The sequence below is a fragment of the Monomorium pharaonis genome, chromosome 8, assembly GCF_013373865.1.
Source record: "Monomorium pharaonis isolate MP-MQ-018 chromosome 8, ASM1337386v2, whole genome shotgun sequence".
In the NCBI taxonomy this organism is placed as follows: Eukaryota; Metazoa; Arthropoda; class Insecta; order Hymenoptera; family Formicidae; genus Monomorium; species Monomorium pharaonis.
Window position 1 is genome coordinate 23772020 of NC_050474.1, and position 26748 is coordinate 23798767.

Sequence of the window (26748 nt, forward strand, 5' to 3'; positions counted from 1 at the left end):
ATAAAATCGACCGTCTCGCAAGTCGGTCTTGTCAGCTTTTTTCTCGAAATTACTGACGATGATATAATCGAGTAACACAGTATATTCTTTGTGTAAAGAAGTCCCGCTCGCTATGGTGGGTTGCACGAAAAACGTCTCGACAACCCACAAGGTCAATTGTGAATAGAAATGCCTTTACAGGGCACTGTAGACGCGCTGCCAGATGTTACGACGCTAGAATTGGTAGATCAAAAATATACTCGTAGCGTATATTCATTCTTGATTCAAGATAAATCATATTACACCGCGAAAAATAAAATTGCTTTGCGCTGCGAAATGTCACGATTTTCCTATTTACTTTAAAATGCTACTTATTAATTTTTTTTATATTAATAATATGAGTAAAATTCACCCTCATATAATTGAGAAATTTTTACTAAATGTTATGTTAAACTATTAAAATTTTAATAACAAAATCTATTAAATTTAAATGAACATTTGCGTGAAAATTCACCTATAATAACATTCTAGAGTTGATTGAAATTTTTCTTTCAACTACGAAAGTCGAGAGCAATATAGAGTTTCTTTAGAAACACTGTAGATCACATCAGGCTTCATAGACTGATTGTGAGATGCATTCTGAATCGCTCGCTCTGGCACGCACGGCTTTCATCTGCGAGGCACGTATGTACATCAAGTTCGAGATGACAGTAGGAAAGAAAAGGAGACAAGGGTGAGAGATAAATAAGGAAAGGGACCTTCATTTGAATGCGCAAGAAAATTATTTCCACTCTTTCTCGCACCTGGCGGGAACGATTATGCGCGTCAGCTGTTGCAGCTGTCGCCAAGTTGCATCGCATCGCATCGCATCGTATCGTATCGCGTCGTCGCGACGCCGAAAGTTGTCGCGTGTTACGTTTCGATAAAATGCCCGAATTTTCATCTGCGCATTCCTATACGCGTATACGGGAATGCGTATCGCATAAAACTGCGGGACTGTCGTGATTTCGTTTGCCACTCACGTTGCGTTCAGCTGCTCGAGATAACGGCCCATTGAATAATTCCACGTGGAAATAATGATAAAATGAAACGGCAGGTGGCGGCGGGAGTTGTGAGAAATATATGCTGAACAAAACGCGACGAATTAATGGAAATCGAATATCGAGATTTTACTTTTCTCTTGTGTAAGAGAATTATTACGTTAAAAGTATAAAAATCTCAATAACACGCGCGGTGTCAAGGTTCCATTACGCTATCAATAACAGAGGAATGTATTTAAAAAGTTGATTCTTTTCTCAAACATTTTTATTATATACAGCTGTTAATTTAATTATTTTTGAATCAATCTTCTTGACCGAAATTTGAAAGAAAAGATTTTCAAGGTCTTACTCTTGAGATTAATGGTTCAAACGAGAGAAACCTTGTACCTCCTACGCGAGTAAATTATCGTCGGCTCGTATATACAAGTGGTCCGACGATTCGTTGTGAAAATCAGATTAGCAACGACAGTTTATGCAATGATATCGCGACATCGAAGTCTTGATTTTTGTAGAATGCGATTTTCTAGTCATTGTGCTTCCGTTACATAAAAATATCCGCACGAGCGACGCTATCACGAGCATCATCATTGCAAATCGCGAACGTGCACGTGTGCGAAATGCGTTTAATATCGTCGTAGCGAACAAAAAGGTGAAGAAAAAATACATATAAAAATATAAAATAGATAAGATATATAAATATAATCTTTATGATTCAATTTTACATCAAATTTTTACTAAAATCAGTTGAGATTATTTGCGTAATATAGGATTGCTCATTTAATCGCATTGGTGGAATTTTATTTGCAGGAACCCGAGCATTTTTTGATTAAAATATTTCTTTTTCCTAAATTATTCCTAAATTATATTAATTGTCTTTATATTCGTCGAGATCGAAATTTGTGATATTATCTACCACGTATGGATATTATGTTAATATCTTTTCTGTTAACACGCGATGAGACATCTTTGATTAAAGTATAGCCGACGTATATAAGCATTTGAATGCACATACACAAAGAAGCTAGATAGAAATACAAAAGCACGTGCTTCTGCGTTTCGATTGCTGCTACTTCCAATGCGGGCGAATAATAGAAACGCGGAAGCGAAAAGATGTGATGGAGGCGAGAGAATGGCTTTCTTAAAGCTTTGTCGAAAATGAAAGTTTCCTGTCTATTACGTTTTTTCGTCAATGCGAAAATGATTAATATTATCGTGCTCAACTTATTCAAAAATGTCGCGAGGAGAACTTGTATCTGAGGAAAATATTTAAAATCGGGCGGGTAATAAAAATTCTTTTGAAAATTTTACGTCCATTTTTTATGCGTTTATTAATTTTTATATGTATGCACACAAAGCCATTGCCATTATTGTCATTTTCCTTAAATCTAAGTAAAAAATAAAAATTGTCACGTTTAATTAAGAAAATGTTAAAAGAATTTTTGTATAATTATCGATATAGCACAGAGCATTCTAATAATGATTTTCAATAACCGTTGTGTTGAAATGAGCCCAGCACTGTTCGCTTAACTATCTCGATCGAGAATAAAAAACATTGACATATTTTTTTTTGCGACGGAACATTGGAATTTGCGGCGAACTCGCAGGGACGAGAGAATTGTTCTCACGTTTAGACAGAGAGAATAGTGCACTCTTGGAACGCGCAATGCACTTTCTTTCCGCGAAACGATATTTGTTTTCTCGATTGTAGCACTGAAGACGCGGAGTCGACTGTGGCGCAAAACGTAAACGACACTCGACGTTTGTCCGAGTAGCTTACTTCGCATATTTTGATTTCGACGCGGTCATTATAACATCGCATGCAGAATTGGGAGGCATTTATGCAAAGAGCTGTCAACTGCTAATATTTTTCATTTCGGATTTCTTAAGTTAAACATTCCTAAAATCGATTGAAATGGTTACAACTATCAGAAAATGTGTTATGCACTCCATATTACTTAATTTTACTTAATTCAGTCATTTTTAACGATTTCATAGGTCGTCACTGCTCCAACCCAATAGGAAGGTTAAATTTTATAAAAAAATCAATGAAGATTAGTTTTAATAAATCAACGATATATTAAGTAAATACTTACTCAATATTTGTCAAATTAACTACTTGATTTAGTCAAATTAATCAAATATTGGGTATATAGGAGCAATGGCGACTCAATGGAAATTAACAATGCATTACAACAATATAATGTGTGACTTTATTCAAGCTTTAACAATCGTATGTTTTAATTTCAACAAGTTTTTATCGAATACAATGCATAATTAAAATAATTTATTTTAGTTTTGTTTAATATATAAAATTTTACTTATAACTTATTACATTCGCGCGCGTGCGTGCGTGCGTGTGTACAATATTCGCTATTTCTAGCTGGAGACATCTTCTAATGAGAAACGTCTCTTTTCGCTAATATAATTAATATTTCCCTGTGTGCTCGGTAAACTTTATAGCTCGAGTTAAACTCTCAAGTGTGTCGTGGTTGACTGCGTTAATAGAAAATAACGGGATGCACCCTGGGGCGAGCAAGTTTGGTCGTTTGTTTTAATCCGATTCAAGGGGTATAATAAAAAGTCGGCCTTATTCTGATTGTGAGAAGGGGAGCGGCGTCGCACCATGGAACGTTCGCATCTGTGTATCATCGTCAAATTAAACGGCTCGTACCTACCATCTTATTGGGCCATAAATTCCGATCTAGACATACGAATCAAGCTGTAATATAATCGGCGGAACCGCTTGTTAATTGAAATAAATCGTCATCGGAACGAGATGCAATTGTGTGGCCCGAAATCGCGTTATAACTGAAATGATACACGTACCGAACGCTACAAAGTAAGGCAGTTGTGCTCAAGAAAATATTACGGAGGATATCAGGATTACAAGGATCATTCCATAAGTTTTTTTTTAAGTAGCCCAAGCTTATAATACTGAAATACATCTTTAAAATTGACTGTCAAAAAAATTGTAACAATTATAATAAATATAATACAATTATGTATCTTTAAGAAGTAGCGCAAATCCAATTTTGAAATATAGTTTGAAATTTTAAACAAGACAAATGTGAATACAATTGTAAAATTAGATGATGAAAGATCACGATCCGTAATCGCACGTACGGAGAACGTGCAGACTTAATAACATTTAGCTTTGAACGAACGGCTTTTCAGACTTTCAAGTCTACTTGCAGGCTTTCACGACAGGCTATTCCCTCAGATCTATAATGAGAGGCGATAAGCTGTTTCTGTTGTAACGATACCGCGCCTATAACTTGTCTTAACTAAAGCAATTACATCGACAGGAAAGAGTTTCGCCGCATGTAGTCTAATATTGTAAGTACTTTAGCTAAGTTAATTACGCGAAAGGTCGTTGATATAATATTACTGCTAACTTTTTTTATCCTTCAGTATTGACTGCATGAGCATAAACCGCCAACAAATTTGTCGTCGCAATAAATTTTCGTCGTCATTTTGTTTGCTTTTAAGATCTTAGTCTTTATTTAAATTTATTGCAAAATTTATGGAATCGTAATTCATTATATAATATTGACATATATAAGACTTTCTTGAAAATATTAAAAACTTTAAAGAAATTTAGTTTACAGGAAGAATTGGCTTTATCAAGAAAATATGTTTAAATTTTTCCGCAAATATATCTTGTTGCAGTATTAAAAATACGATAAACGAGCATCCAATAATGTAAATTTAATAAAGTATTTAGTAGGAGGTAATTTTTTTTTTAAGCTAGATATTTTTTAATATTCACTTAGAAATTTATCAAATATATTTATATATTTACGAGATACAGTACTATGGGGATTAAAATTTAAAGAATTATAATAAATCGCGATAGAATTGTTGCGATATTTTGAGAAACGCTGAGAACTTGACGAGTAGTGGCCGAAGCTTTGTCATCCGGTGATATTCCCGGGAAAAGACTGAGAGATGATTTAGTTACGTGAACGCGGGTGGTGGTCAGTAGGATCGACTGGAATAGTAAAGACTACTCTAGTGAAGAGAGTTGCATGCCGTTTCCGTTTCTGGGCATACACGTCGTAGGCGTGCATGAAAACTAAAATCAGTCCGGAAATCTGCGCCGGAAATAGCCGGTTGGCGCCGTACGATCTCTCACGTGAATAGGCCCGCGACGCGGATAACAAAGGTTGCGCGAGGAGAAGTTTACAGCCGCGAGAACGACTATTGAATCCCGAACGTTTGCGTCTCTAATGGAGATTTAATCATGCCCTCGAAATAACATCTCGCGCAACCGATACCGCGAAACATCGCCGCAATTTTAGATCATTGTTCCATCCTATTTCGCGATCGCGTTCAAGGTTGCCGAGGTTGGAGTAATATCGCACTGAAAGACGCGTACATTGGTGCGTAATATATCGAGTACAATGGAGAGATATGGAAAGGAAATTAGAAACTTGTATAAGAGAAAATTCAGATATTTATTTGTAAGTTATGTCATTTTAACATTAAAATGTTCAATTTAACACGAAATAATAAATTTCAATTAATACAGTAATATTATATTAAATATGTTAGACATTCAACACGAAAATTTTAAGACCGAAAAATTTTAACAATAAATATAAAATGTTTTTTACTGTGTACGTAATAACTACAATATAAGTAGTGTAATTCGCATGGGTAAACTTGATAACTTGGAAAAAACTCGGGGTCAAAGTCAAGAGACTGTCGGTGGATATTGGAGGAACATGAAGAAGTGGCTGATATTAAGGCACGTCCGGTAAGATGACCCTGAGTGTCGTTAAAGTGGTTGATGAAAAGCTTCAACACTTGTTGACCAAACCGAAGGGTTAGCCAAATCTTATGTTGATATATTATAGGTCGATGCAAAAGTAATGACAATTTTTCCTATTTTTGAAGTAACCATTATAAAAATGTATTTTATTAAATTGAAACAATTTTATTGTAATTGTAGGGACAATTTGTACTTATTGTATACAGCTAGATTTCTATGATTTTAAATGTTTTATGAACACAGTATTTTAGTTTTAGTTAATAGTTTTTCTGTATAATTAAAATAATAAAATTTTAATAATATAAAATGACCGGCACTGATAATCATTCTGATATCATGCGATCAGAATGATTAATAATGGCTAATTTATTAACTATTATTTATGTATGTAACGTTTTTTTAATCAGGATAGTATCTATTCTGATAATTAAATCATAGAAGAATTAAAATGTAAAAGAATAGAAATCAAAGATCCAAATCTCTCGTATGAAACAAGCAGAAAGGATTGGTAATAACACGAATTAAAATCAGTAATCACGACAACAGTTGTTAATTTGTTAATATTTAACTCGCGTTACAGCGAATTGCGTTACGCGTACGATGCACATAAGAACTCACGACTGCGGCGACGTCGATGCAACATGGACACGCGCATTTCGCTCTTTCACAGACCAAAGAGTCACAGTCACGGTCACGCTTCGAGGGTTGGACACTCGATGTAGGGTGAGCACGGTGGGAGCGCAACGTTCGGCGAGTTTGAATGAGAGAGAAGGGCGAGGTCGTGGAACACCCATTGATCCCTGTATCTGCTTCTTCATCGTTCTTTCCCTCGCGACCTTTTTTTCCCTTTTGCCACTAAACGCTTACAAATGCTTGCATATTTGATTCTTATATTGTTTGCTGCTTGGCATTTGTCATTAAACAACAATTTACTTTTAATATTTTCTTTATTTTAATTTATAAAAAATATATTAATTTATTTTATAATAATTTATAAAAAATTATTAATAAAATTACTATATTATATTACTATTAATATAAATAATTTAATTAATATAATTAATTTAATTATTGTAATTACATTTTTTTAACATAGTTTTTGTGTATCGTAGGAAATGAATTATTTTAGTAAAAATAAATCAAATCAAATCAAATAAATAATCAAACAAATCACTGGATTGTTATCACAATCAGTGTCATAATTTTTGCTCGCGTTGTGTGTTATTTTTATTTGCTTAATCGTAGCTTTAAATTTAGATCTTCCTTTTCGGAGTTATTTGTTCTTATTGTTATTGACTGTATTGTTGTACTCCGACTAAACTACTTCCTTTCAGTTGATCGCTATTTGTTAGGGCGTACTTTTCGGAGCACATAATAAATTTCTATTTTATTCTTCTCTCTCACACACACACACACACACACACGCGCGCGCGCGCGCCGGTATTACTCCTTTATGCTGTTTCTCTGCGGATGACAAAACAATGAATTCATTCTATCGTTCACCTGGACTCGACGTCGAATTTCTCCGCGTCTTCGTTTCCTCGATTCTGTACTTTTTCTGCCCAAAAACCAGCGGGATTCCTCGCGCCTCTAAATGGAACGTAGAAAGTGCCGGTCAGCCGCTTGATGCTGAAAGCGCGAATCGTTAACGATTTCACCGCGACCGGCACCTCACCAGCGCGCTGATAGTATAGCTTGACGGAGCAATTAGCACCGCCGAAAGGATCAACCAAGAAACTTAATAAAGTATTATAGGTCGCGTATTATATAATATTCGCGAAAGTTGAAATTTTAGGAGTGAGAGGCAGAATGTCATAGATTATTTCAAGTTTTGGAGAAAAACCAAATTTATTGATTATTTATGGCGACCGCAAAGATTTATTGATAAGTCAAACGAGCACGATAATATCCGGCAAAGATGTTTGGCAACATAGACTTTGTCGCCACTGGTATTCAGTGTAAGTGAGGTAACAAATGCGGTATATCTTATCAGTTTTATCATACGACTCGGCAAATATTTATCACGACGGGAGAGGAACCCGAGGTTTGAGAGTGGGGAATCGTATTATTTAATTCTTCTGCGTGGCATTTTGCGTCGCGACTTGCCAGACGGAAGGTTTGTTCGTGAATCGCGGAAAATCGTCAAACTGTATGAGTTAACAACGTGCATGAGGTCCAATGAAACATCTTTCATCGCAAGATGAAAAATAGTGTTTTTTAACGCACGGTCTCGAGCAGAGTATTGAAAACGAGTTAAGTTTTCGACGAGAACGAATCTTGAACGAAGAATAGCGATTCTTGAGCGAGGTGTCCAGGATCCCGAGGTGTGCTCCATTCTTCTGGTAGCATCCGTGGTATGGTGCAGCCTTTCGCGAGGAAGAAGAGGTGAGGGAGGGAGGGAGAATCCTCCGCCGCCGTATCCTCTGGCACGCTAAGGGTGAGCGAGCGAGAGAATCGGCGGCGGAGAAACCGGTGCGCCGTAACCGTTGATGTGTACGGGGTCTAGGGGTAAGGGAGGGAGAACGGGCGAGCGAGCAGCGTGCGCGCGGGAGGGTGAAGGAGTGGAGTGGCAGACGACAGAGGCCGAGGGAAAGAGAACGTCGAGTGGTCGAGCGAACGTGCGAGCGAGCGAGCGAGCGAGCGAGCGAGCTAACGGGGACCAGAAAGGAGGGCGGAAGAAGGGGGAGAGACCCGTACTCGCGCGCGCGAGAGACCGAGAGGGAAAATCCGGTTGCCTGGCGACGAGCCATCTAGTTCGATCCCAGCCAGCTACTCGACCAGCCACCCTCCTCCTCCGGTTTCTCTTCGTCATCGTCGTTGTCGTCGTCGTGGTGGTGGTGCTGGTGGTGGTGGTGTCGTCGTCGTCGTCGTCGTCGTCGTCGCAGGAGCGACGACACCGCCGTGCCGAGGAAAACGGTGCTCTGCTCCGCTCCGCTCCGTTCGGTTCCGCTCCACTCCACTTTGTTCCGTTCAGTGTTCTGTTGCTTCGGCTCTGGTTTTCTTCCCGAGAGCCGAGAAAAGACCGTCCTCTCTCTCTCTCTCTCTCTCTCTCTCTCTCTCTCTCTCTTTCTCTATCTATCTATCTATCTATCTATCTCTCTTTGAGATCGTTTTCTCGCGTGGGACGCGCGTCCAACATCGAGAGATCGTGGCTGTCCATTGTCAGCGCCTTCGTTTCCGATCCGGCCAGCTCCGTAGGAAGAGTTGAGAAAAATCATCGTCTTGATCGCGGGTTCGTTGTCCGCATTGCGAGGCATCGGCGATTCGATATCCTGGACGCGGTTGTCGTCGTCGTCGTCGTCGTCGTCGTCGTCGTCAATGTGTGTGTGTGTGTGTGTGTGTGTGTGAATTTCCAACGACGCGCGGGGACATTTTCGAAAGACGTTTCACGCCGAGAGTTTATCCGGCTGATCTCTTCCGCGGCGCGAGTGTGCGTGCTTCGAACGGTGTCTGTCTGTCATCGTGACGTGACAGCGTGGGAACTTGCAAATATTACGCCCACGCTCTTTCTCTTTTCCCTTCAGCAAGAGGGAATGAAAGAGAGACTGTGGCAAGTGCGTTTCCCAAGGACGTCGTTCCCGGTGCATCTCGCTGGGCTGCGCGCACAGGTGGTGTCCTTCGTCTGCCGTAACAAAGCAAGAGGAACTGCGCCCGGCGTCGTTTTCGCCACAACGAAATTATAACGAACGATGTTCTCGCGAGAAGAAGAATAGACACAGGAACCGCGGTGCGTTCTCTGTTCACGAATCACTTTCCGAAAGAAGAAGGCTAAGAGATTACTTTCATACACACAAATAATATTTATTTACTCGAAATAAAATATATTACATAAGTGTTGTGTAAAATTAAGACAAATATAAATGTCTACTAGTAACATTCAACGTCGAATTCCAAGTATTGCATCGAATTGCATAACTAAAGGTGCCATTTTGCCACTAATTAATTTAATCCCCCCGTAAGAGTGCCGCAGTTGTAAAAAGAAAGATAATAAGATATTAATTAAAGAAATAAAATTGAGATAAAGATATCCAAATCAATTTAAAAAATACAAGTCAAAAATAACGTCAAATAATTAAAAAGAAACTGGGAAGAGAGAGAGAGAGAGAGAGAGAGAGAGAGAGAGAGAGAGAGAGAGAGAGAGAGAGACGAAGTGTCATTGATTGTGCGATTAATTTGCGAAATAGAAAAAGAAAAGAATTAAGAAAACGCGACAAAGAAAAGAGAACAGCGTGACATATCGGGGCAGGAAGTGTTTACGAGGACAAAATCTCCTCGGCGATTTGATTTAAGTGCAAGAGGTACCTAATAAGAAACGGAGACGAGGAAAATGAACCTGGACCGCCGCAGTTCGCGAGATCTCGCAGGCAGGATCCTGGGGATGACAGCGGTGGTGGTAGTCTTCGATGAAACGCCGTCGTACGGTTTAACGACTTAGAATTTACATTTACACGTAAAGGTTTGCGCTCGATAATTGACTATCCCTTTTTGTAACGTGGCGTAAGATCATCGCCAACTATCGAAGATCAAGCAGTTTGACTGAACAACGACGAAAACTCACGATCTTTTTTTTCTTGACATGTAAATCCGGCAACGAATTGAGATAAGAAAGAGTAGTTTCTCGAGTAATCATCCATCCATGAATATAATCTTCCGAATTGCGTGGAAATTTCTGCAGCGGAATCCATAACACAGCGACAATCGCACATTGAGATCTCACGATTAAAGTACGAGACTTGTCACTCACATGATAGAGATCTCGCAGATGCGTAATCGAGATTAAGTGATAAGAAGAAATTGTCTCGTCTTGGCGACGTACTCCTTGGAAAATCTTCGGATCTCTTTCTCACGGACAGAATCTACACAATTCACGGCATCATGTTCCAGTGCATTATACAACAAAGGAACGGCTGGATCCATCCTTACACTCCTGATACCAAGGATGTTTTTCCAGGTATCGTCAAATGATGAAAATTGATGATTTAAAATAAATATAATATAGATCATTGCGCATTTAACTCTAAAGACGACACAGAGATACGAAAGTATAAATCTTTAAGAAAAAAGATAGAAATGTAACAGCTATGATTAATCAAAATTTTATGATAAAATAATCGAATTTTTGATAACAAAATATTTTAGCCTTGAATATATTAGCATAAAATAATTGTAGTAATAGTATATGGTTCATAATATGCACGAAATGTTGCGTATTTACATCTTATGCCTATTATACAAATTGTACTTTGTATAAGGAAAGAATTTCACTAGAAATTAAATTTTTCCGTCGTATTTCTTTTTTATAAAGAATTATTAGAACGTGTTGAAGCAATAGATCTTACGGATATTTTAAGGATTTATGATTAATATTTTCAACTGAAGACTATTTATGAAGTGATGATGTTTATACGTTATATGTGATATCGTATATAATATGGGAGATGCAATATAGGGGAATATTCCACACCCATATCGCAGGGTGGTGGTGCGGGCGTTCGTTATGGCTGTAAAGCATTTCTGACGGTGAGAAGAATACGCGAGGGAATGAGTATGACGCATAGAAAAACGTTGGAAGTTAGAAGATAATCTGCGCCGATAACATATCGTAGTAGCGAGCGAAACAAGTAGAGAAAAGAAAACGAAAATATGACAGTAGGGAACGCCAATGTGTAGAACGCCGCGATAAAAGTGTTTCGTGATGCCCGATCGTCTATAGCTAATTTTATCGGTAATTGCCGGTTGGCGAACGCTAGCGGATGTATTTTTGCTGTTGGCGAGATGCGAAAGTTCAATCGGAGAGGGAACGTAATGACTACACTCGATGCAAACTAATAAACTACAGATGGACCACGAGCACTTGTCGGTAAGATGCTTCGAAGCTTTTCGTTTCGCATTCAATTAATATTTTCCATTGCTTTCAATGCCAACAATATTTAGTATATTCAAATCTGATAATTAGATTTAATTATGTACACGAAGAAGTGATCGAGATGTAGCTTTCTCAAGGCAAAAAGTTGCAAAAAACATCAAGACTAAAATTCTTTATCGTTAAATTTTACATCGCAAAAGCAAGACTTTAATACACCGATTTAATTTTTTTATTGATTATACAATAACTTAGAGCCGGCTTTTCTTTAAAAAGATTTTTAATGCATTGTATTTGTGGCTTCAGAATTTGAATTTCTAAATTTTTTTTGCAATTTTTTTGCAAATACACAAGAAAATGTTTTCTTGGTGTAGGTATAAGATTTTTTATTACAATTTTGGTCACAATTTAAATTTATCGCTAATTTTTGTATTTGCTAGAACTTTAACTGTCACATATAGAATTTATAAATATTGCTTTTGTCAGATTGATTAAGTGCAAAATGCACGCATGTCGCAAAAATTGCTAATCATTTATCTACATCAGTTAATTTTTACAGACAATTTTTATTTTAGTAGTTGCAAGATTTTTTTTTAGTGTAACACGTGTATGTTAAGGAATTAGATAATAATAGTAATTGAATTGCCAGTACCTTTTTTACGCTTAAAAAATGTTAACACATGTTATAAAAAAAATTAAAATTGTTACAAATTTGCCTTATGTCTAGTCGCTTTATTGTTTACTATTCTTTTTACTATTTATATGTCGCAACGTGTTCTTTAACTGTACACACATACGACACAAAAGAGACGCGAAACATTTCGGTCGATAAACGTGCGTGCACGACGAAACTCGACGCCAGAGCAGGAAGCCGTTAAATTGACACGTCGACGAAGAGGAAGAGATGCGTGTGTGCACCGTGTTGCGTCGCGTTTCCTCCACAGCTGTGTATGGGTATATGCAACGATGCGTTACGTATCATGCGCTTGTATAAAGGACTTGCACTGGCGCTTGTCTGAATTTTCAGGAAAGGTAGAAGAAATGCAAAAGATAACCTAGTGCTACTTTATATTAATCGTAAAAGTAAAAAAATTATTAATAAGACTTTTCTGATTGGAGAGAAAGAGATTTAGAAAATGTTTGGTATAAAAATAAATTTATAAACTAGTGAGAAATAAATGAGGTAATCTACAATACTTATAATTTTATTTTTTCTTTTTTTTGTTTCTATATATGCAGAACGTTTTTAAAATTAAATTCTTACAAGTATACAAGTTTTCTCGACAGGAAAGAGATCGATGTTGTCTTAATTCTTTGCAATTCTATATCGAAGATATATTTCTTTTGCGACAGTGCCTCGCATTATTTCTCAAATATTCGCATTAGTTAAATTAATTGAGATCAGAATATTTTATTTACACATTTATGTAGAAAGAAAATAATTTGAAACGCGTTTAAGAGTTTAAGAGAGAGTTCGCAATTTGTTGAAAAAAAATTGCAGTGGCGCCCGTGTATGCGTGCGTGCATTACCGTAACGTCTCGTCGGTGTGTCCGACGCCGATGTTTGCTATCGGATAAATCGTCGGCGTGTCGCCCCGCGTGTATATACCTGTCCATGCGATATAAATAGACCATCACGAACGCATCGTGGTATATGATGCAACGTGAAAATTCGCTCATCTAACTTTACTGCCGAGCTTCTTCTTATTTGATATCATATTTATCCCGTTTTGGCACGCGATATATAATGCGAAGAGTCGAATAAAAACAACATGATAACCTCGGTAATAACGTAAACGTGATATCTATGAGGGTACTGCGTCTAGTAAAAATATCTCGCGATGTCTGTGATCATTTTTAGGCGCCACTTTCGCTACTTTTATACGGAAGTTTTGTCTCGGGAAAGATATATGAAATCAACAAATTTACATTAATATGCTTAATTAAGATACTTTGATTATATTAGAATTTTAATTAATTAGGGAGAGTTGGATGGAAGTTATGAGTCTGAGGGAAAAATGCGAAGAAAACTTTTGTTTTTTATTGTGCGTAATATCTGAGATATGGTGGGTATGTTTAATGTTTTAGTGTTTAATCTTCTATACTTGTCTCTTTTTTATAATATTCTTGATTCTTATGGCTTTAATTAATTTTCTAATAGATTCTTTATGTGGAATTGATAAATATTCGAAATTATAGATAGAGAAAGAGAGAAGAGAAATTTTTGATCTAAAAATGCTAAATGGGAAGTTTTTCATCGAGTATCGGTGATGTTCGACTTTCAAGGAGCACTACATGTTGAGAAATTATGTCGATCGTGGAACATATTTTAAGGCGCATAGTTACACAGCGATAGAGATCGATTTCGTGTCGTAGAATTTTGCGACGTAAAGTTCGACGCGATTCGTCAGTCGGCTGTTTCTCGCGAGCAAGCGGTTGCACGGCTTTTTTTCTCCGAGCATTGCCGCTTAATTGCTTCGTGCGCGACAATTGTGCTGAGCATGAAAGCGACACTGGCGGCGTAACAAATTGAATTCGTTTGTGATCTTTGGCCGCATTCGGTGGAATTGCGCGTTTGGTTCAACCGCTTAAATGGTGGCGTCGTCGATCCGGAGAATTTCAGTTTGGCGAGGAAAGTTATTTCGCCAATTAATTTCCAATTTTGCCGGTAAATCGTTCCGATAGCTTGGCGTGAGTTCGTCATAAGTCATAATTGTGTTATAATTGGATTATAGAGGACACCATGAACAAGTCAAAGAGTGATTTTTATCGAGTACAATTGAGAAGTCTCGCTTTGCTTCAGAAAATTATTTTTTCAACTGTAGCTTCCTTGCATTAAAATTACATGATTAGAATTGAAATCTTCGGTTCAAAAATTTAATTTTTTTAATGCTCTGTTAAGTTTCGCTTTAATCGTAATTGCAACGAACAAAAATTGTGAGCCAAGAAAACGGTTTTTTATCATGAATAATTTTATTTTTATAGAATAACTATGTTCTAATTATTACTTTGCCATCTAAGTTCTAATTTTATTCTAATTTTATTGTTAATACGTGTTTACGTAAAAAATTTACTTGTTATTAAGCAGTAAGAATGTAGCATCAAAGATATTTTTTTCGTTTGATACTTTATTTGATGGGAAATACGCGTTGTTTTACTGTACTGAAATTCGAAACAAAAAAAAAAGAAAGAGAGAGAGAGAAAGAGAGAGGGAGAGAGGAGGGGGAGGAAGAATTAGTTTTTTTTTAATTAATTAATTCTTAATTCCAATAATTATTTTCATCGATGATATCGCGTACGAAACTTGAGCCTAATGACATTAGTCGCATGCAGAAATAAACGTAATGATCATCTCGATTCGTTTCGTAAAACGCACGTGCGATCCAAGATAAATCTCTCCTATGGCTCGACGTCGCGTCGGCCAGAAATGCAATTGCATTCTTCACCTCGATAAACCCATCTCGGCGCGAAGTTTCTGTCTCTACTTTTTTGGCATTCACGCATTTGTGTTTTCGTTCAAGCCAATTCAACTTATAATACCGCTGTTACGATCGCAACAATGGATGCGTGTTCCTTTGCATAAGTCTCTTCTCTTTTCCTTTCGTGAATGTGTATGGATCAGAGCACATGGTAATTCTACGCTGCAGAGTTATTAAGGCGTGCGAACGCCGCCCTCGCGATTGCGTTATGAATAATCCGTAGATCGGTAATTAGCACTGACAGCGAAACTGTGTCAGCTTAGAGAAGCGTATCCGTGATCTGTTTAATAGCTTATAACTGCTCGTTGCTCATTGCAAATCTCTTACGCTTCCTAAGAAATCTAAGCGTTATTAAAAATTTTCAATTTATCAATTAACTTGAGAATTTCGATGTCTTCTGTGAATTTAGGACGAGAAATATATATTATTTAATTAGTTTGTTTTATAAGAGGAACTCATATAAAAATATTGAATATATAAGTTTTAATCTTTTTTATGAATAGCAATATTGATTATAAAGATATTACGTTCTAAAGTTAGTTTGATTAATTATTGAATGATTTTGCATGACTTTTTAAAAATAGCTAAGGATGCGCTTAATTAATAAATGCTTTTCTTTTTAGTTTTAGTAAAAATATACCTGATATAATATAACTTGCAATTTCAAATATTCAATGTTATAACTAAGAAAGAGCGTATTATTTTTTAAAATTTGTTACAGTTTCGTGAGCTCCACTATTACGATTGTTTCTGTAATCTGTAAATTTATAAATATCTCTTGTTTTATTTTTTTTTTATAATTTTATATCTTAAATCACAACAGAATGTATAAAAAATGTATGAGAGTAAACTAGATAAAATATGACAAAAGAAACATAGAAAAAAAGACGAGCGGAAATCAAACTCGAGATTACTCGCGTATATAATATATCTCGTTTAGGTTCATGGATGATAAGATGAATACGTACATACAATACTCTATCAATGCATTATTATCAATTCAGCAGTCAGCTCGTTTCTCATTTATCACACGTGAACTTTTGCAAATGCGATCATTTTCTACTTCGTGAAATAAACACTGCGATTTACTGTCAGTATATTCCAGCATGTAATTACCATTTCAAGAATTATGTCTTTAAAGTACAAGTAAATATTTATATTTATTTAAAATTAATTATACGCAATGTATGTACCATGATAAATTAAAATACTGTTTTATGCCGCACGTTATCGTCAGCACGCTTTGCGCATTTGCTTTGCCACAGTTTCTCTTCACATCATTAAAACGGTAAATTATCACGGACACAGTGCAATTAGAGGAAAAGAAACTCGATGCGGAGCTTATTGGGAAATCAACGAACCAGAAGAAGAGGCGAACGGCAATTGAAACGGATCCTTTTGGAACGATGAGAAACAATGGCCGCCATTCGTGTTTTTTAATGTTCTTCGCTTCGCTTCCGCGTACATTTTGATTTGCAACTCGATGTACTTACTACTCGATATTGTGTTACTTAAGCTCAAAGGAATTTTCCAACTTGGAATCTGTCAGCTTCGCGATTTCACTAATGATCCAATGGAACGAGCAGTTTCGTGACTTTTACTTTTTTACACATTAATTTTTTTTATTATTTATTAACCATTGTATTTTTATTTTTATTTTGATTCTTGTTACAATATTTTTACATTATTCTTTTAATATTGCACGGATATGACTAATTTTTTTAGGTTCTGGATGGAACCATAAGATTTACGAATAAATTAAGTCTAACGAGACTACGCAACAAGGCATTTCTATAGGTGACCTTTGTTAAATTTACCCGGAGAAGCCGTCGAACTGACCAACCGTCATTGCACTCTGATCGCATTCATACACACACACACACACACACACATTTACAAACACACACAACTTGATATAGTTATTCGAGCGAGAAAATTAGAGTTAAGATAACGAAAGGCAAGTCGTTGTCGACGCAATAACTACTTAGCGCTTTCTTTCAACACAGGAAGAAAATAAAGAGAGAGAGAGAGAGAGTGTGTGTGTGTGTGTGTGTGTATGTGTTTATTTGTTTTAAATATAAATATAAAAATGTTAAGTTATTTTTTTATAGCGAAGATATCTTTAGCCATTCTTATGTAAAAGTATTAGTTTGATATTTAAAAAGGACATGAAAATCGTATCCGTAAAATCTGGACTTTACCTCTTTCAATATTTCACAAAGAAGTTGAACTCGTGAGCCTTTTTTTGAAGGACGCATGGGTTGCACCGGAAACATGCATCGCAAAATGCATTACGCGGGAATCGCTTCGTGGTGCAGGCGTTTCCAACAGTCGTCGTATACAAAAATAGATAGATAAAGATAAAAATTCGCGGAAAACACAATTGAGAAAATAAAACTGAAATTTCTTGAAACGTTAATTTAAATAGACTTTTTTAACGCGAAACATATATAACAAGAGATACATTAAGCAACGCCATACATGCAAATTATTTACAGTTGGCGCTTATGATAAATGAATAAACAGAATCGGAAAGAGATAGTAAACAAATTTTTCTAAAAAAAAACTTTTTAACAAATTGTGAAACGTTTTTGATTTCAAGTATAGTTTAAGTAGATAAAAAAATAGAAATTATAAACTCATATCAATTAGGAATTATAATTCAGAACAAGATATTCGGTGATTTTAGTACAATCATTGTAAATTATAATTATTTTAATTTAACGCACAAAAGGGATTACTATTTTAATTTGTGCAAATTTGAGGAGTCTTACGATTTAATCAAGTGTGGGAAGTTCGGTAACCGTAGACACTTCGAGTATACATTATGTGTTAATGTATGTAATGTATGTAACAGCAAGAAAAGGACAGTCAGAGAAATTATGCGCTCAGACGCCACATTCATCGCACTCGGAATTTGTCACGGTCACGAACACCTACAATGTTGTGGAATATGCGTGGCTTATGGACTTAATTATTCGGCACAATTTAAATCTAATTTCTGCGGTTCGTACAGTGTCCATTGCGATCTTTTGAGCTTTTTATCCGCCTGTCAATATTGTCATTGTCATTGTTTTTCCACGAAAATTCAATTTTTACACGTAGTCAACATCAACGCACAAGTTCTCGCACTTGTTATTCCTATATTAAATTTAATACAACTTTGTCACCCCTATACGGTAAAAAAATTTATATTAAATTTAATACATTTTATATGTCTTACGTTTTATTTTTAAAATAATTTATTCAAATTTTTGTTATAATTAATACAAGATAAATTTGATAATATAAAATAAAAAGTAACCAAAATTTTGTGTAAAAGATTGTCACAAAAAGTATTCAAGCTCTAATAATGCATTGATACGAAAGTTTAATAACTTTAAAAGATCCGATTTTAACATAAATATATTATAAAATGTTTTTCTTTTGTGCATAGTTATTGTTCTGTTTGGCGTTGGTTACATTTGCTGATTTGAACAATTATGGATGAGATTACTAATCTAGGTTATCAAAAAATAAAATTGCGCGATGGAAATATTAAATTTCGCACTTTAATATTTTACGTAACTTTCGTATCACTTGCGCTTCACGATGCGTCAATCGGTGGAGAGAAAAGGTAATTAAAGTCATTACATCTATTTATTTTTAGGATTTTAAGTACTCTTTAGACTTTAGACCTGTCAAGAATCCTGCATAGCATGTATCTAGTATATAGATATACTTTTTTGGAACTTTAACTATAGTGTAATCTGACTTTTATTTTCCGGCAGTCTAAAGGTTAATATGCAGGTTTATCCAAAGTAATACGCCGCATCCCTATTCTAGCAACACCGTCATTATTATTATTATCATCGAAGAATCCGTAGTTCCGCTTTATCGCACCGATACCTCAGCATCAGTTATTGATTACTCATTATCACGGTAGATTATACAGGAACGTTCGCAAACTGCATTCTGTTTCTTCTCGAGACAAAAAGTTATCATAACATTACTTTTTCTAAAAAATACAACGTTAATTATCTTCTAAATGCGCAATTATCGAGTTTTCCCGCGAATATCAGTTTTTTTTTTATTTGAGCTAATGACTTTTGTTATGTTTACTGGTAAAAATTGTATAGCGCATGATCACAAGAGCAATGTCAAGGGCGGGGCCCTTCTAAGTATCTCGCCGTGTCTGTTTTCCATTCGCGCCTGCCCGATTGTGCGCTCTCGAAGCGTGCGCGCGTGAGAAAGACAGAGAGGAGGGGGAGAAGAGAGAGAGAGAGAGAGAGAGACCGTGTGTGGGCCCCGGGAACGGTGGTAATTGTGGTTAATTTAACGACGGTCAAAGCAGTCATTGCCTGTCCTTATAGGCCAGTTTATGTAGCCGAGTTCCGAGCGTAGGCTGCATTGCTCGTGCGCGCAAAATCTCGTTCTCATTGAAATCGCGAAAACTGCAATTTCCACGCTGTTCATTATCTGATAGATCTACAGTTGTCTTGCAAGAATCGAAGATAAGAGTCAGAAAAGTGTTTGTGCGTGTATGCGTGTATTTGGAAGAAATTTGTCCGGTCAATTAGTCCAGTGTCGAAGGAGCTGGTCGCGAGAGTTAATTTGGAGAACGAGATCGGTAAAATACCGTGTGTGAGATAAGATATAGGGTGTAATGGGGAAAAGGTGAATTTCTCGAAGCTGTCGGATAATTAAACAAAAAGTCAGAGTTTGCAGATTAGGTTTGATGATTTTAACTTTTTGTACATTTGTCAAATATTAGGATTAAATACATAAAAAGAGATTGATTACTTAAATTACACGCAAAAAAATTTACTTCTACAAGATGTAAAACAGTTAAATCGCTGGTACGTTATTTTCACAATTTACAATAACGTGAAACGTTTAGTTTTTATTGTTAGTCAAAAATAATCACGAGAGAACGTTCCAATTTTTATTCCAACGTTTATATCAATGAAATATAAAATGGCGATATATTCTAAACGTAGTACAAGATTAAAGAAATAATAAATCGTCACTTACACAGAAGAATTGATTGGCGTGAGCGTGAACCGATTTCAACGCGACCTCGCCATAAATCGATACTCTGCAATCGAATCCCGACCGCGACCTGTATCGGGTCTTGCTCTCTTGCGATCACTAACAACGGTTGCGATCGGTTTCATGTTATTTCGCGTAAACGACGCTGCTCAACACCTGCGGTCGTCATCGTTAAGAAATCGATCGCGATTGTATTCGATTTTCGTTCGCTGCAAACAGACGCAATCTGGAGAAATTCAGTTTTATGTAGTGAAAATTGTTCGCGAATAATAGCCGTGCGAAACCAAGAATCACAAATCAATAACTATGATTAGCGCAGAAAAATTAACTGCGATCGAGGTCGCTGATCGATCGATCTGGTGAACGTGAAGTAATATCTCAATGATAATTGATCGTGTATATGTGATTTCATTGCTTTTTTATGCCGTTTAACTTATACCATATCCACTCGAAGGATAAAGATATTCGCTACAAAACATGAGACTACCAAACGTTTTTACCATCATGTGTTTTAATTGGACTTATCTTTTAAACACAGAACTATTCTTTTACTCAGAATAATTTGTCCTACATCAAAGTCATGAATTTTATCTTTTTTTTTATGCGGTCTAATTGTAAAGACAAAATAGCGGAGAGGATTATTCGAGCAAATGAGATACTGCCCGGTCAATCGGATATCAATGTATTGTCCGGGTCTAATTTTTAGCGTTGGGAGTAATTAACGGATGTCGAGAGTGCGATGTACGATTTAATCAAATAATGGATAGAAGGCGTGTCGTCCTTCCCGTCGGAATGCGAAATTATTCCCTCTTCCTGTCACCACTCGCTCGCTCGCTCGCTCGCTCGTTCACTCTGTGCGAATGATTCTCAACTCCGATTGGCTACTACCTGAAAACCTACATGAAAAAAACCTGTTGTCTTTATGTTTGAATTAGGTATAATTAGGTTATCTGGAGCACGATATATTGAATAGTTGCAAAATTAAACATGATAAAAACAGTGCTAATTTCATGTGTATACGCAAGATTTCTCATACACAGTACAGATCTTTTTTATATTAATTGTAATTAAAACATTAGTTACATTTATTACACGTTAATTTTCCTTGAAAAATTTGTATATAATAATTATCACTTTTATAGTTTTCAATGTTATATTGTTTTTTAAATATGAATGCAGCTGAAACATTCGCTTAAAGTAATTTATCGTGCAACAATACATTTATTTATTTATTTGTTTGAATATATCACGTAAATCTCATTTGATTGAATCTGATCTTGCTGTTTTGCATCGAAGAAATTAAGTAATTAAGCAATTTCCGCGAAATTATAAAATTGATTTTTTAATCTTTGAATTTTTTATTACCTCAGAAATCGCGTAAGTATAGCACTCGATCTTTCGAATGATTTTACAACCGTCGTCACTCGGCCATTGAATTCATTTTCGTCGATAATAGGCTATGAAGACGATAGTATTCAGGATCTATGATAGGCCGCTCGAAAGTTCACACGCGCGTCGTTTTAGTCTTTGAATTGTTAATTCATCGGGCAATCGTGTCGCCGCGCACTCTCATAAATATTCAATCACGTAACTGGAGTGATCTAACTGATTACATAGGGTCGATTAGGTGTGTGCGAAGCGAAGAAGCGCGATGATAAAAATAGTTGCGCGACATTATCGAGTGCAGCTTGTCCACGACGTGCCTCTTCGGAGCAGATATATACGGACAACGTGTGTTAAACTCCGATAACAATCACTTAAGTGGAACTATAGCGCGTTGTATCAACAGAGTTCTTTCACCGGACATAAACGATAAAACGGCTCTCTCTCTCTCTCTCTCTCTCTCGTGTGCGCTTGGACCACTCGATATTACTGCGATCGCTTTATCGGAGCCACTCTAGTTCGTTCAACGTATGGATCGGATTACAAACGTTTCCTCTTTTTTTTTTTAATGACACATTTGACAGGCATCGAATTTATTTATCGACCATCCGGAACAAAGAAAGTATTTCCATCGTAAATGTCTTTGCCTTTATTTCTTTATTTGTTTGTATAAAATACGTATAGAATTTTTGTTTTATAATAATCAAATTAATATTAATTATATTCTCGAAACCTATTTAAAAATATTAATATTGGTATAAATTATTTTTTATTTTATTTTGTTTATTTGGTATAAAGTATCTCTAAAAATTTAACTAGATCTGAAAATAATTTTTTATTAGATCGTTAAAATAATTATGTAGGACTTGAAGGAACAACAAGCCTAGTTGCTAGAACGTTGAAATTTTGTGTCATCATATTTTGAAATCCTAACAATACATAATTATTCTGATGGTCCAAGTATTATTTTCAGATGTACATCTCTATGTTTAAATTTATATATATTTTATCAAAACTGTTCTTTTCATGCAACAATATTAAAAAACAATTATCGCGTAAATCGAGGATCGAAATTGATGAGATTTGGGGACTTGTCTTTCCGGAAGCGATGTTCCAAGCTCCTTCGTCTGCTAAGAAACATTGGTTTACTTCACTTGATCGATTTTCTACCGAGGCAACCCACGGGGCCCGGGGGTTTGGCGAGGTAACGGGAGTCGTAAAACAGCATTCATCTCTGATCTCAAGAGAGCGCGAACTTCTCGTGTTATATCGCTAAAGTTAACTGTAAATAACTTACCTTTCTTTCTATGCATTTATTAATCTTTATCTCGCGCCTGCGACATTGTATCAGTTGTTGGGTTACTGCAATCAAATTTGCTTAGAATGCAGATCGATACATTCAATATTTTTACATTGTAAAATAATAGTGTTGAATATTGATGTTTTTGATACTTTTAATTCCTAATTTTTTAATGCATATAAGTTTGAATTGTGTAACTGTGATGTATTATAATTATTTAATAAAAAATTTTGTGTTAAATTTAATATGAGATGATAACATTTTAGAAAATACAAATACCGGTAAATAATACAATAAAAATTTGTTACCGTATATTATTTATTGATAAATAGGGTATGGTATAAAATATTAAGAAAAGATACAATATGAACTTTAAATACGCACTACATGTGGCAAATCGAATTTATTTAATAATATTGTAAATAAAAAGTGGATTAATTTCTAACAGGCGTTAAAATTGAATTTTATAAATTGAAAGGAGTGGACGATAAAATATCTTAAATGGACACGCACAAGAGTGAGGAATATCGCATTCTAAAGACATCACTAATTCGTTACACATTGGAAATAGCACATTTTTATTAATGCAATATATTCGATAACACTTTATTTCACATTAGCGATTTCACATCTGGCCTTGTTGCGTACTACAACAACAACAGTCGCAACGCACAAACGTACTAACAATAAGATACAGCCTAAAGTATTGTTCAGATGAGAGCTAATCGTCGCGCGTTTAGAAAGCCACGGTACGTTCCGGAGGAAAGACTCGCGTGATATACATACATATCGGGCGGTCACGAGGAACATCGTGTACGTGTGTGAGTGCATATGCGTGCTTAGCGTGCGCGTCGCGGCGCGTGTGCACGCTCGAGAGACAGTGACACGAGGGGTCCCGTCGTCGTCGTGACTTGTACGAGTAGTGAACTGGTGAACGTGGGTGAATGAGGAACTACAACGACAACGACAGTAACGACAAGCGAGCCAAGCTCTAGCCCGATAATAAATAACGCGAAGGGAGAAATGTTTAAACTGGCCGGACGCCATGAGTGGGAGGCTTGGACAAAAGGTAAATGGAATATTCACTGAGCATGTGAGTGGTAAAATGAGAGAGAGGTTGACCTCTTCCTCCCCATCTTGTGTGAGAATACAGGGTATATAGGACCCATAGAAAAAAGGGAAATTGCCAATGATTGATAAGCGGACTTTCGTAATTGCGATATCAAAGTCAAGAAGAAATATACAAAGTTTTGCATTTTGCATCTATATCTAAGTATACCTTTCTCTTCTTCCTAGAGTGTTCATCGTAGAGTTGTATACTTTGTCATGAAGATTCTTGTTCTCACCGAATTCTTTGGCATTGATCTTGCTCCGGTGAGAATCTGGTGCAATGGGATTTTATTTATGGGATTTTTACTATTAGGTATTCCGAAACCAACTTTACAATGGAATGGATAATGCGGTTGTTGTTTTTCTAATAAGTCAACGCAGTTTTATAATGTTATTATCTGTTTTGTTTAAATCGTGATTTCTCACCAGAAATATATGTTCTGAAAAATAAGGCAACACGAATCGCATGAGTAATGTGAGATATTCGTCGCGACACGTTCGGCAACGAAAACATTTATATATTTACAAACAGAACTGTCCGTGTCGAAGCATCGATGAATGTTACATTTTCAAGTAAATGAAAGCAATCGGAAAATTTTCAATGCTTCATCACGTCGAAAATTTTGTAAGAGAACTTTTAAAAAATATAAGAGAAAAATCTACATATTGACTTAATTTTAGACTATTTTGATCTACCTTGTAACATACAACACCGGAAGAATGAGTGATGTAGTTAAATATCTTACAAGCAGGTTTTTTATTACGTAGTTTTAAACTCTATGATTACTTTCGAAAAATAAAATCAATACTTTTAAAGTAACCTCGAATCTGAGTAAATGTGTATGGAAATAGACTCTCCAGTAAACACTTTGCGTTTTACGATCCCTCTTCTTTTTTTACACAGATTTAACATAGAAAATACATTATATTAAATCAAGTCTATACGTTAAATTGAGAAATAAATATTGTCATTACACAATACCATTGATATTGTAATTTAATGAAAGTTTAGTGAATGAAAGATGAGAACAGCAATGATTGGTAATGGATATTCGCACTTTGTATGATAAGTGAGGCGTAAATCTTTGTTTTTCCCGTAATACATCGCGACTAAATTCGTTCGATAGTCATAACATTGTAGGAAGAATTACCTCCATCTCCAGAGTTGCTTGATATACATTTTGCATCGTACAGTTATATTTTCTCGCACGTGTGTACCGTATGCTCTGTAACGGGTCCTCGCGCGGCGATGAAGCAATTATTAAATCGCAACTGGCATCTCGAGTGATTACCGGCGTGGATCGCGTCGCGTCGCGTCACGTTGCGTCGCTGCGCCATCGCGAAAGGATTCTGTATGTGCGCACACCTGGCGTCAACCTTGATGATGCCGTTCGCCCCTCACTTATCACACGGTATGTGCATGCATGAGATTGTGAAAAAATTATGGTCGCTCGCGTACGACTCGCCGCTCGTCATGCGATCCGACTAGCGTATCGTTTTGACAAGCCTGCAATCGCGTGTCTGCCAGGTAAACTCGCATAAATAAAAGTGACATTGAATTTAAATTTCTTGAAAATTTTACCATTTTTACTCGTTGACGTCTTTTTTAATAATTTCGACATAAAACGAAACAAAATATCAAAATTAACACGTTAGAGATATATAAATGTGGAATCATTTTAAAATAAAGATTGTTGATACTTATGATACTTAATTATGAATCAGTGATAAAGATAACAAATATTGTAAATTATTTAAAAAATCAATTTTTATTAAGTCAATGTTTTACATATTCTTTTTTAAATTTATAACTTATTATGGATAACTTCACAATATTTTTGACTTTATTTAAACGTTTTACATACATGCTATGTATTCAACGTTATTATGCTACGGAATCTTTATTTTTCTGATATATTATTTCTGATATATTATTCTTCGAACAATCTGATTAAAACTGTGTAAGGAACAAAGGGAAGAAATTTGTTTCTTCACACCCAATAATCGCGGTGTGTCTTCGGTTGTTGGACGTATTTTGGGATCGTCCCAAAGACTTGACTTGGCCTCCCTCTTTCTCTCTTTCGATAATCGTCGTTCACACATACACACGTGTATTTCTGGTCGCGGCGGGAGTGCGATGCTGCGCTGCAACCGGTTCGTGCTTTGTCGTGGGTGGTTTTTAGGCACAGCTGCTCTGTCGACTGTCTTTGTCTCCTTTTCTTCTTTCGGGCCAGCTCTTTTCCTACCCAATCCCTTTCTCCGCTCTCATCATCTGCTCATCCTCTACCAGGGTCCTCAATCTCTCCATCTCTCTCCTCTCTCTCTCTCTCTCTCTCTCTCTCTCTCCTCTCTCTCTCTCTCTCTCTCTCTCTCCTCTCACTCTCGTCTCGCTCTCTCTCTCTGTCTCTCTCTCTCTCCTCTCTCTCGCTCTCCCTCTCTCTCTACTCCTCTCTCTCTCTCTCTCTCGCTCATCTCTCTCTCTCGCTCTCTCTCTCATCTCTCCCGCGTCCTCTCTTCTCTCCTCGTCCTGCTCTCTCGCTCCTCGTCTCTCTCTCTCTCTCTCCTCTCTCTCTCTCCTCTCTCCTCTCTTCTCTCTCCTCCTTGCTCTCTCTCCTCTGCTCTCTCTCTCTCTCTCTCTCTCTCTCCTCTCTCTCTCTCTCCTCTCTCTCTCTCTTCTCTCTCTCTCTCTCTCTTCTCTCTCTCTCTCTCTCTCTCCCCTCCGTCTCTCGCTCTCTCCTCTCTCTCTCTCTCTTGCTCTATCCTCGCTCTCCCTCTCTCTCTCACTTCTC

At 36.5% G+C, this 26748-nt stretch overlaps 1 protein-coding gene across 9 annotated transcripts in view; it reads left to right on the forward strand.

Annotated features, from left to right (window-relative positions):
- LOC105835085 (SLIT-ROBO Rho GTPase-activating protein 1) overlaps positions 1 to 26748 on the forward strand; it is a 62969-nt gene that overhangs the window by 10022 nt on the left and 26199 nt on the right. The window contains exons 1-2 of one of the 9 annotated variants that reach the window (XM_028190102.2): positions 19217 to 19973; positions 23470 to 23918. The exons of 2 other annotated variants lie outside the window; for them this stretch is intronic. In XM_028190102.2, the coding sequence (XP_028045903.2) occupies positions 23873 to 23918 (46 nt within the window). In that variant the 5' untranslated portion in view covers positions 19217 to 19973; positions 23470 to 23872. Of the gene's footprint in view, positions 1 to 8412; positions 10745 to 19216; positions 19974 to 23469; positions 23919 to 25328; positions 25372 to 26748 lie in introns of those variants that run through there. 6 more of the 9 variants (XM_036291300.1, XM_028190101.2, XM_028190103.2 and 3 more) reach the window with 6 other exon arrangements.